This window comes from Calonectris borealis, unplaced genomic scaffold (genome assembly GCF_964195595.1).
Source record: "Calonectris borealis unplaced genomic scaffold, bCalBor7.hap1.2 HAP1_SCAFFOLD_139, whole genome shotgun sequence".
Taxonomy (NCBI): Eukaryota; Metazoa; Chordata; class Aves; order Procellariiformes; family Procellariidae; genus Calonectris; species Calonectris borealis.
Genome location: NW_027441526.1, coordinates 61,193 through 73,864, shown reverse-complemented (window position 1 = coordinate 73,864; position 12,672 = coordinate 61,193). Strand labels below are relative to the sequence as shown.

The 12,672-nt window shown below is 42.9% G+C and overlaps 1 protein-coding gene across 2 annotated transcripts in view; it reads right to left on the bottom strand.

The window, feature by feature from the left end:
* MCUB (mitochondrial calcium uniporter dominant negative subunit beta) overlaps positions 1-11,331 on the bottom strand; it is a 61,090-nt gene extending 49,759 nt beyond the window's left edge. Inside the window, exon 1 of one of the 2 annotated variants that reach the window (XM_075139228.1) lies at positions 8,101-11,331. In XM_075139228.1, the coding sequence (XP_074995329.1) occupies positions 8,101-8,211 (111 nt within the window). In that variant the 5' untranslated portion in view covers positions 8,212-11,331. Of the gene's footprint in view, positions 1-1,371; positions 1,780-8,100 lie in introns of those variants that run through there. The other variant, XM_075139227.1, reaches the window with a different exon arrangement.
* Between the last annotated feature and the right edge of the window lie 1,341 nt (positions 11,332-12,672).

Here is a 12,672-nt window from a genome sequence, read left to right as displayed (position 1 = left end):
TGGAGAAGTTAGAGGTGACAAACTGAATATGTAACATCAGTGTGTGCTGAATGACAGTGTAAATGCTCTCAGTGAGATGCAAGATGTTTTTAGCACACCATGTCTGAATCTCAGAAGATTAAGGAAGCTAAGTCAATATTTATCTTAAATTCCCTTCTTAAATGTCCTCATATACACACGCGACAAAGCAAAAAAGGGCCATTCACATTAACAGAGGTGGGGCAAATTAATACCATGGAATCTTGTAAAAGGGTTTTTGAACAGTTTGTGCAAAAATTCTTAGCAAAAAGTACAGAGTTCATTCTGCACAACTCAACTCCAACTGCCACCGCAGGTTTTTAGACCCCGGTTGGGGAAGCTGCTCACTAACAACCCCAGAGCACCCTGGGCTTCCTTCTGTGGATGTCACCACATGCCCCAGCCACTTCCTTGCTACTGATGGGCCCCGGATGCAGGGACAGGGTTTTGTCGTGTTCCATCTCAGCAACGTTTGCAAGCATATATAGCATCTCTATTACTAAAAACAATAATCAAGGATTAAACTGTTTCCTCTCCCAGCAGGCAGTCACTCAGGACTCTACAACTGCGTTGTCCTATGTCCCAGCAGATCTTTAGTCATTGTGCCTTCTTGTTTTCCTCCATCCTCCCTGCTCATAGGATCTCTGAGACTTCTGAAAGCCAAGAGAAGCTCAGAGGCAGACGGACTTCATCATTTTTATATGTACAAGGCAGTTCCACGAGAGCCTGTAAGGAAAACTTTTTTTTTGCGCTCCCATTTTATTTCTCGCACTTTACAACAGCAGCCTGCGATTCACCTACTACTCTCCAGCCAGCTCGGAGTTGGAAAACCAACACAACGCCTGAAAAACCCCTCACGAAGCTGTGAGAAGGGAGGCGTACAGAGTCCCCCGGCAGCGAGGCCTGGCCCCCGCAGCCCAGCCCGGCCCGGCCCGTAACGGCTGTCCCCAAACCGCCACCCGCGGCCGTTGCAGCGGCTCCTCCCCGCCCCCGCCCGCCCCGCGCGTGAGTCACCGCGCCTCTCGCCACGCAACGACGCCCCGGGGCCCGTCCCGCAGCCCCCCCTCCCCAGGCCGCGGGGAAGCGAGGCAGCCGCGGGACGGCCCCGCGGCGGATCCCCGGACGCCTCCGGCTCCAGCCCGGCCGGGGTAACACCACGCCGCTGCTGAACTTCTACCAAGTTTTGTCCCTCCGCGGCCCCGCCACGCCTCAGGGCGGCCCCGGGGGCGGCCGGGGCGCCTCACTGCCGGGGGGGAAGGCGGGCGAGGCGCCAGCAGCCGCGAGGGGGAGTTCCGCCTCTTCCCGACGCCGTCCCGCGGTGAACCTCGCCCGCTCCCCGGCTCCCCGTCTTACCTGAGGCGCTGAGGGCGGCGGGCAGCCATCCCGCCTGCCCCGCGCTGTCCGGCCGCCCAGCAGCACCGGGCGCTGCCTCTTGCCCGGCGGCCAGCCGCTCCGCACCGCCCGCCCCAGCCCCGCCAGCATCGTCCTGGACCTCCTCCTCCTCCTCCGGCGGGGACCGGGCCGCCTGCGGGCGCGCTCCGCCGCGGCTCGGCTGGGCTCGGGGCGGGCGGCGCTGGCTGCCACGCCGGGCGTGGGCGAGCCCAGGCGGAGGGCGTCTCCTCCGGCGGTCGGGGTGGTTTTGTATGTTTTTCCTCTCCGAGGAGGGGCTGGGCAGGGCTGGGCAGCGCAGCTCCCTCCGTCCCGCTTGACGGGGCAATCCTCGGGGCGGGCGGGGCGGTAGCGGATGCGCGGTGTCCGCCCGGCCGTCCACTCTGTGCCGGGCCAGGCGCGACCCGGCTGGAAGCCCTTATCGCGGCAGCAACGGTGAGCTGCAGGCGGGGAGGCGGCTCCGCCTGGCCCTCGCCCAGCTGGGCGCAACCCACCGCCCTTTGTGTACAGGTGCTGTCCCCCCTCATCTGCATCTTTCTTCTTGCAATTGAAAACGGATTTCAATAACTATATTTATAAATGAGATTAAGGTAACCATAAATTTCTGTCTTGCCTGAACACCTGACTTTTTTGTAGCTGAGTATTGCCTTTTTTGAGGAACAGGACTATTGCTACCCCCCGTGTTTCAGTGGAATAAACACATTCTGGTACCACAGAAATGAACAGCAAAGCACAAAAGAAAAACACTCTTGGATTTTACGAGAAAGTTCTGTTTACAGCAGTAGAGCAATTAGCAAGGCTTAACGTTATCATTTGTTTGGTATCACCTTATGCCACAGAATCTCCATGCCCACAAATGCAGGTTTTCTTGTTCAATACAAACCACTGAAGCGCATCAGACCCACGTTACACAGCAGGGAAATATAAAGCATTGTATTCCTCTGCTTTCTCTGCCCTTTATGATGCTCCTCCAAAGCAATGCTGCACAAAACAAAACCAACTTTACCCGATGATGACAAAAGGATCTTAGAAACTGGGCTGTTGCAGATCTGAAAGAGCGTCACTACCATGGCAAAACTCCACAACTGATTGCATGCTTGATGGCTCTGGGCACTAAATAAGACCCCACTTGTGTCCATCTTCCAAGCTCTGGAAGGGAAACCTTATGCATCTAAGATCACGGAGCCATTCATTCCCATTTCAGGGTCACTGCAATCTATTAAAGTGAGTATGGTCCCAGGGAACAAGCAGATGAAGAGAAATTGCACTGTTAACAGGCAATGAGTCCCAAAGGCAGTAACTTGTGATACAGTCACAATGTTTATCATCACAAAAATTTCCCAAATTTTATTGGAGTAATTTTGCTTTAGCCAAAGTAAGAGTTAATTTCTGGACTTATGTACCTTATTAAGTAAATTGTATTAATATCCGCAAAGTTGCCGAAGGTGAAATAAAGGCTTAAAGAGTTAAGTATATTAATTCAAGATGGAATATTTACGGTTTCATCAAGCAGAGGTAACTAGGTCATGGTAACTGGCTTTTTTTTGTACTCCTACCACATAATGATGGTTTTATCAAAATTATCTTCTTTGGGGAGGAAAAATCAGTGTCAGGACTAGAAAAGAGATCGTTTTGGTCATTGTTCAGTGCTAGACTTATTTTCTGTACTTTGTTTCAAAAGGTCAATAAGGAGCAAAGAAGCACCACCACTCACAGCAACTTGTGGATGTTCGCTTCTGCAGGGGACTGGGAATCAAGACTCACGTTTTTATCTATGGGCAAGGAGAAACAAGAGAACATTTTACTAGTTGGGCCTTGTGTCACTGCCAAGTTTAAAAAGATTACTTTGACTCTGCAAAACATAGCCTACATTTATCTTTCACACCTTTCTGATTGCCTCATGAGGCAACTCCTGCTTTGTTGGCTAAACAACATGTTTTGTTGTCTTACAATTTCCACTGTAAGTACCCACTGTTCACTGTAGCTTAGTTTTTTTCGAATCATACCTCAAAATGTATCTATAACATACTACACTTCTAAACTAACAACATACGTAATTAACACTTGACAAAGAAAAGTCTACATAAAACTGCCATTGTATTTATCTGTTCATACCCATTGAATACAGTAAATATAAAAAAATCCTGTGAAACGTCACTACAGTCACCGATACCATTAAACCACCTATAAAATGGAGTGAATGGCAAAGTTTCTTGAGTGCAACCACTAAAACAAGGTCTGGACCTGAAGGCTGTTCAAGGGGGACTGCTTTTAGGATGACTTGCTAGTTACCTTTTTTTTTTTTTTATCCCCTGCGTTTACAATGTAGTTAGTAACAGGCGTTAGATCGCATTAACTTGAAACTAGCTTTGAATGAGCTTTCTTCTCCTGTGAGATGCAAATTAATCTCTGGTATCTACATGCTCTGTCAATAGGAAATGGCACTTCAAGGAGAGTGATTTATGCATGCACAGCATCAGGGTTCTTGTCTTCGTATCATACATACATGAATGGCCTCAGTTCCAGTAAGAAAATGGTTAGGAAAACAAGCAGATTATTAGAGACTTACATTTCAAGTTATATTCTCAGGGACATTTTTTAAAGAGGAAACTATTTACTGAAATAAAACCAGATGGAGTTCTAGGGAAGCGTGAAACTAAGAGGGAATAAGAGGGACCCTGGCCACAGTGTTTCCGAGTGGCGAAGGGTCTGTCTCATAAATCACAGGGCATTTGTTTCAAATCTTTGTCGAGGTAAAAAAAACAAACCAAACTTTAAGGTAGGACAGAAGGACACAGATGATCTTCTGAATTAAAAACTTTTTCCCTAGGCAAAATACCAAGCTCTAGGAGAGCACCCTAACTCCAGACGTGTCTCATCAACTGACTGTCAGAGGCACAAAACTGCAAGAGCAAAGATCTCTACCCGCACCACAGGGAGGAACGTGTCCGAAGGTGCCGTGCATCATATTCCGAATATGTTCAGAAGGGGAAGGCACACAGCCTAATTACAGGATAATAATCTTCATTAGCCAGCTATAGGAGTCTGATGACAAAATTAATCAGGACCCCAATTATAGGATGATGTTCCCATCACTCAAGGAAACGAATGTGCTTAGATGTAACTTCAGTCGTGATTACAGGGAAGCCAGAGCCCTTTTCCGCATCCTCTGTCTTGTTTCCTTCATTACAGTTCTTATAATGCTTTCCTGTTTGTTCATGGGTAACTTTCCGGCTTTGGAGGGTAAGGGAGAGAGAACAGAAAAAACCTGACGACAAAACTTAAAGTCCTCATCTGTACAACAATACCAAACCACGGCAGATAGCTTGAAGCTCTCCCCTTAAGGCAGTTCTATGTCGTCCTCCCTCAGCGAGGATTTCCTCCTCCCACTTCCAGCATCCCCCTGGAACAAAACTTTCCAATGTATCTTACTTGAAAACCAACAGCTAGAGGTTTTTCTTTTAACTATTGCACACAACAGTTCAAAACAGAACATATAATGGAATGGAATAGAATCCAAAAACCATGTCTCTACTGAGAGATTTATCTCGCATCTGGTGATGAGAAGCTGCTGCAAAATCTCTCCTCTTCAGCAGCAAACATGAGCTAAAATCTTGAGCCTTGCTTGCAGAATTCCAGGTAAGGCCATTACAAGTCATTAGCAAACAGCCTGAATTTTCCCAAAAGTCACAAGGATGAAACCCAAACTCCTATATTTTCATGAAGAGGGGAGCATATAAAGTTCTTTTGCTCCTTCTGGACATGGTAACAGCACTGTGGCCATTCGATGTAAAGACAAACTTTTTCACCAGCGAAAACTATGTTCCCTCTCAGTGCACAGAGAGCAAAAACCTCTCTTCAAAGTATAGAAGAAGAGCTCATTGCAAAATGTTAGCTCTGCCAGTACCTATCACCGACTCGCATAGAACATACAACTCGCTGTATTTTGTACAGAGCAGTGGATCATGCCCGTAAGATTTCCTAAATAAACTGCTGGAAGTTGTGATGCCACATGGGAAAGGACCTGGACTCCAATTACAGAGATAAATTCTTACTCAAGGAATGAGAAGTACTTAGACTAGGCAGAGGATCATAAATTACACTCTACAGAGTTGCCAGGCCGTCTAAATTGCACTGGAGCATTAAGTCAGTAGAGCAGAGACCTGAGTCACGATTATAGGGAGGCTGCATCATCCACTGTCATCATTTTTTCCTCCCTCTTCTCAGACTTTTTACTGTGTCTCCTTGTTTGCTTAGACTTTCTTGTATACTTTCTCTTGCTTGTAAATTTATCTTTCATGCATTGTAAGCATAAATTCTTACAAAAATAATTATCAACTTTAGGAACTTAATACCAGAATGACACATAGGATCACTTGATAGGCATAGAAGTCTCAGAAAACTATCACAGCTAAGCAGTAAGCTATTATTCAGGTCAGGATTGCACACACAAACATGGCTTGCACTGGGCAGGAAATCAGTGCACAGAATTTGATTCAGAGTCTATCTCCCAAAAAAAGTTCAGATGAAGAAAGGACTGGGCCAAGAGGGAAACGCTGCAGCTTGACATTTAAATTGATCCCAGTGTGATAACACAGGCCAACTCACTGGGAATTCACTTAGAACAGCACCTAGGGCATGCACTGTGGTTTGAGTACATTAATTAATATTCAAAGCTGCAAGTTCAATGTTAAGTTTGTTCTAGTTATGGAAGCAGCATTATCAGTTTTTAATTTCGTATTCCCAGTACAATTTTAGCAGCCCATTAGGTCTTTGTGCAGCAGGTACCAACACCAGCGCAGCTCTTCAGTGAAGAGCCTTCCTTACACCCCCAGTGGAGCACAGGGTCCCAAAGAGAAGAGTCCTGCTAGTTTCTAGGTCGCTACCACTAACATTTCTGGGGGATAAAATGAAGTTTATATTCCCCATCCCTTAAAGTGCTGAGCCCTCTGACCACGCAGGACCAGCCAGCTGAAACAATAGGAAGGGTTCGTATAGGGCAATGTGAATGCCATAGGCATTTATCACTTCGAATCTTTGCAGAATTTATTTGGCTGCCCAACTGTGAATACCTGTGTCTCAGGACAAGTAGTCGCATGTTGCTGCTGACACAAGGGAGGCAGCGGGAGCATGTAGGGACAGGGCAGAGATTCCCCTTTCAGCACTATTGCGCAGGGAAATCGGCCTAAGCTGCCGCTGGAGCCACAGCTCCAGGGAGAAATACACAACCAATGCACCGGAAAAACATGGGTGGAGATCTCCCGTTTAGGGTTTCCTAATCCTGGAGTCATTCCAGGCCCAGCTCCTGTTCAAGGCAGGACAATGTGTCATCGGAGAGCAGCAGCATGATGGAAAAGTTCAGCTGTTCCCTCTTCCCTTGATACACCACCTGCATCAGGCAGAGCTTCAGCCGGTTTCAGGCTCTGGCTCCTTTTGCACCAGCCTGCCACAGAGAGCGAGTTCAAGTCTTTAGCTTGGCACCTGCAGTATTAAAAAGAGCTTAGAAACCCCATATTTACGCAAGCAGTTTTCCTCACTCGGGCAGTCTTAATGACCTGTACTACACCTCTGAATGACTCATGGCTTAAAATGTGAGAACACGTAAATTTAATGTCATCAGTGTGGGACAGAAAGCAATGACTGTTCAGAACACAGCACAGCGCAGTCCTTGTGGTCAGGGGTCTTCAATGAAACCCCTACTAGCACTCAGTGCTAGTAACTCAGAGTTAGTAATAGCTACGCACAGCTCGACACACTTCACTGAAACACACGGAAGAGACTGTGGAACCAAGGTGATAGAGTGGAACTGAAATAAATAAATACTTTACAGTCCAAAAATTGCAAATAGCAATAACAAATGACTCCTCAAACAAGCATAAACATTATTTATGCCAGAGGAAGCCATGCACACCCAGATGCACAGGTCCTTTTGGTTTGTTTTTAGTCATTTCACATTAGTCATTACAAATGAACACCAGAGCTGAGCACAACCTCTGAGTCACAACCATATTAATTCTAAAAATTCTGACATGCCGCTTTATGCAAATATTCAGGGACCTGAGCATCCACTCCAACCCCATTCACTTCCCAGGAAATTATACTCCATTCATCTGTTCCGCAGAGCGCGTTTGTGCAAGGCTTTTGTGGCAATATTCTTTGCCTGGGTAATAGTTCTCCCTCCCTTTGAGGTGGTATCATGTTGTCTGCCCTATTATCGTTTTAGGCTAAGGAAGAAAGACGCACAGCGCATGGCAACTTGTTGGAGAAAAGGCTGGCTTCTAAGCCATTTTACATTTGATTCATGTAAAATTCCCAAGTTAAAGCTGAAGGACATTCCTAGAAGTCCTAACTCTTGCTTTAGTAAGTCCTGCAGTCACGCCTAGACCTTTTCCGCAACATGCAGAGTTTCTACAAAATGTTGGTTACTTCTAGTTATTTTTTAAGGCAAGTTCTAAACCCTGGAGTAAGGAGCTGAAAGATTCTTCCTGCTACCTTAGGAAATGCCAGGGAGGAGGGAAGATAGTTCACAGGTTTTGTTTCTGTTTTGTTTTGTTTTTTAAACTTCTCTGGGAAGCCATAGAACTTATTTTTTACAACACACACTTATTTATAGGACCAGGTATTACAAAGTTCACTGTAACAAGAAATTAGGATGAAAAAGAGTAGAAAAGGGAAAAGGCTGGTGCTACCCACCTTTATGTAAATCAGTTCATGCAACACCGTTTGCAATACCTTGCATAGTACCAGGCACCCCATCTCAAGTATAGTCTTAGCAGGTGGTGTGAGAAGACAGATGAACACCATCAAAAATTTAACATTCTGAGAAACTGAAAGCCTTAGAAAGCAAATTAAGGAGAGGACATGATAACCGTGTATCAAAGAAAGAAGGGTATAGAGCAGTTTGGTACCTCCTGTCTCCCCAGCACGCGAAGCTACAGAGCAATCAGCAACTTTCAGAAGTAAGAAAAAAATTGCATTTTTCTTCACAGGTCATTAGATTGCAAAACTTTTCATTAGAAGAAATTATTCAATCTAAGGTCAACAATGCTCAGTTATTCTGATTAGCAAAAATGCTGACAGGCTTTCACATGTCAAGCTGATCTCTAAATACGTAAGGTAGAGAGACAACTCAGGGTAGGACAACCTGCGCACTAGGTATTTCTCACATTTCATGCCGGACATCCGATACCAGTTGCTCTTAAAGGAGACGGGATACTGGAGCAGGTGGATGGACAACGCCGCTCGATGATCTAGCTGCAGTTTGACAGCGATGCTGACAGACCCCTCACGTGCTGCTTCTCAACGGCTGCGTTCCTCCTGCAGAACCAATCCATCCCATCCGCACTGCTAGAGATGCCACAGTCATGGTTGCAGAGGCACTTTCCACTCTTTTTCCAGGAACTTAAACTTTCAAAATAGATATTTGGAAGGCTGAAAGATTTCGTGCTTGCTCTCCAAGAATAAATTATGCTTTTGTGTAAACAAAGCATTTTTGGTAATTAGAAATAATAGTTTGGTCGGGTGAAAGGGGAGAGCTTGGAAACTCAAATGGCTTTTTATTTTGAATAAAAACATAAGGCACTTAGAAATACAGCTGTATCACAAGAAATTGCTGAACTTCAACATCTGGATAGACAAGTCAAAGCACCAGTCTTTCAGAAGCTATGCACATGCTCAGCAAGCTGGATGAAGACATCCAGCACACATGCCAGTGGTTCCAGTTCTACGTTTACTCCTGGCTTCCCCTAAGCTCTACTTTGGATAATGAAAGCAGTGTATTCAGCTGCCAAAGAGAAAGAAAAGCAGAAACAATTCCTTAGCTACAGATGATTGCTACACATTTTATTCTTTTTTTCTTTGCTTCAGTGTTAGGTCATCAGGTAATTTTTAGTAACATTTTATATTCAGAAAAGCTAGGATTTACAGCCTGTAGGATTTTTTGAAAGCATCATATCTACAGAAGTTATCAACAAAAGACAGTATTTTCCCAAATGATGTTCTAACATTAAAATAAAATCTTTTGTTAATTTTTTAAACATCCTTTCAAACGACTTATGAGAAGAGTAACATTTCGTATGGCTAGCAGACTACCAAGATGGTTATCACCAACTCTTCCGCATGCTCGAGGATTCTTGTGCCAGTAAACACTTCACTCAAGAATCCCACAAAGCCTCAGTGTCTCACAAGCAGAGACTTTCTACCCGTGTTGATAAACACAAGAAAATAAATATTATACTACTTGCTAGCCAAACAGTACTTCCTTCCAACACTCTTGACCTTTTTAGAACAGTCACTTTTAATGGTAACATGATTAAGGGTGTAATTGGAGATCTGTACTTGCTGATGCCTCTAGGGTGGTGTTCTCTTAGCATCTGAAAAAACAAATAAAACCCCACATACGTAGCTTTAAGAAAATATAAACCAGAATATCATAAAGGTGAGCAGGAGCAAGAAAAACAAGATTAAAAACTCATTCTCCTTTTCCAAATTTTTTTTTTTTTTAAAAACAGGTTCTGAAATATTCCCAGTTCCGCCATCTCCTCTATTTATCTTCCGTAGAAGTGTGCAACTGCTAAAACCTTGTGCATGATTGATATTCTGAATTAGGCAGCTCCATCACTTTTGCTAAGGACTTCCAGAGGAAAATAAAAAGAAATTCTGTGAAGTATTTGACATTTTCTAGTTATCAAAATTGTAAAGGAAAAGACATCAAAGGCCCTGCAAGTGGAAATCAGTAAGAATTCAGGATTGGAGCATAAATTGAAGAAGCACCTATAATGTAGTTATTTGAATTTTCATTGCTCTTGTAATAATCTCTTTTACATGGCACTAATCATGTGAGAACTCTCTTGCTACACTCAAACAAGCAGGATGCCTTTGGATTTTTCATGAAAAGGCATCATCAGTAGCTTGCAAGGAAAAACAAAATGTTCTCAAAAGACTTCAAATTCCAGTTATTTTCAATAGTTGTAACCACACTTTGCAGACTCCTGCATCTGAATATAACATAATGTCAGTTTAAGTAAAGGCATGCAAGGCTGCTAGAAATGTGCGTTTTTAATTCTAGGAACCGACAGATGAAGAAAAATACATCAATAAATCATTACAGGCTGCCCACCCCACCTTTAAAATTCCCAACACAACTGTACCAAAAAAACCTGTTATGCTAAATCTCAGAATTACCTGGGTCCAACAGGCATTACTATTAGATTTTTCTAGTTAGAACCTAACCTTTGTGATTCTGAAAGAATTATATTCTACCTCATTTATGAAAAACTGAGAAGCAACAATGTATGTAGACACCCCTCTACTCTTTTTTTTTTAAATGGAGTAAACCACTGGAAAGAATTACATGAAAGATTTAATATGTATTAAAATCTAAAGAACTGCTTTTAAATAAAAAATCACTAAAATAATTTTTTACATAGTAACTGACAGGTAACTGACATGTATTTGGGGTATTCCATAAGTTCATTGCTGGTCAGAACTCAGACCTCCAAACTCACTACTACTGAAACTGGCCGCTAAGCTTTTGCAGGGTTACATCTGCCCACAATCAGAATACAGCACTGAGACAAAATACACTCTAAAACTGAAATAAAAATGAGATCTTTCAGGACTCTTATGCATGAGTTAATACTTCTAACTACAGAAATCAGCAATTGAGGTTGTAATTACTCCCTCATAGACCCACTTCTGTCCCATACTTTGAAAATTTTGCATAAAATTCTTAAAAGGTATTTGGTCTGAAAAAAAGTAAGACTGCACATTTAAAATTACTGAAGAGCTCTTGACTACTAACAACTGATTCTGGCTTTTTAGAAACAACAGTAATGACAAAGCCATCTTTTCAGTATCTGACAAAATGTACAGAAAACCAAAGCCAAACAAAATCACCTGCACCTGGTCATCTTTCCTCCATTGCCAAGACTAATGAATAGGTTTATTTCTGATAAACTTAAGAACATAATACAGAATCAAGCTTAGTAATAATTCTCTGGGAGCTGCATCATGTGTCCTTCCATTGTAAGAGCTTCCTGGACTGTAATTTCTCCAACTGAAACTCCCACACTCCTTAGCTGGTAAAAGAGGTACAAGATGTTGCTTTTAGCACTAAGACATGGAAAGGGACACGCCCACTGTCAGTATTTAAAATGCTGAGAATTTGAACCGATTCCCCAAAGACTGACTTAGCTGGGGCTGGGAAACATTTTCCCCAGCAAATCTTAAATTTCTCATTAAATAGGCATGATTTATCTTATGCAGTGTTGAAGGCATTTTGGAAAGAGTTCAATCCCTAAAATGGCTAGAGATCTTCTCTGGATAGTTCAGGACTTTATTTAAAAAGATACGAAGGCATGCCCCTTATCTCTCCTCCAAAATCTTACTCAGTAGGCAAAAAGCTTGTTGAGCTTCACAGTGCATCCCTTGGTAGGGATTAATCTTTTGGTGTGTATCTTCTGGTACAGTGGTGTGATCCAAACCATCGTAAGTAAAACTGTTTTTTAGATACTTTTGCCATGCCTACAGACACTCTATTGTTCAAAACACTAAATCCTGAGATGTTTCAAATTCAAGATACTTCTACAAAACTGTCTTTTTAAAATTTAAAGATCAGTCAGAATGCAGACGTGCTCTATAATTAGTAAAAAATAACTAGATTCTTTGTGCTGTGTAATAATTTTACTGAACAAATAGCTCTCATAATTTTTATATACAAAAACCATAGAAGAATAAAGCTTTAAGTAATGGTTTTACAGAATACGTTGCAATTAATCATGGCATAGTATGTTCCCAGATATTCAATACCAATCTCACAAGCCAGAAGCATCTATCATGGGGCATTTAAAATTGTAACATGCTCTTCCCATCTTTGCAATTACAAATTATTTTTAAGATGCCCCACTCTTCAGCAAAACTTAGCTTTCACTGAATGCAAATTAATCTACAAACAAGTAGTGAAATCCTGGAGGTCTGATTTAGGGACAACATTCAGCATCACCTCAGACATTTATTACATGATAAATTAATTTACTAAATGGAAAGTTTCTCTTAACTAATCTTTGGGTAACTTAAACACATTTAATTAACGACAACACACAAATTTAACTTATAAGGTATCTTCTCCAAACCATGAGTTTGTGCTAACATGCAGAATAACACCACTTGCAGAATTTAATTAGTGCAGCATTTAAAGCATTTGCAATCCATAGCTAGTACTTTTTTTCTTGACTATTTGATTCAGGGGTTATGGCAGTTAAAATG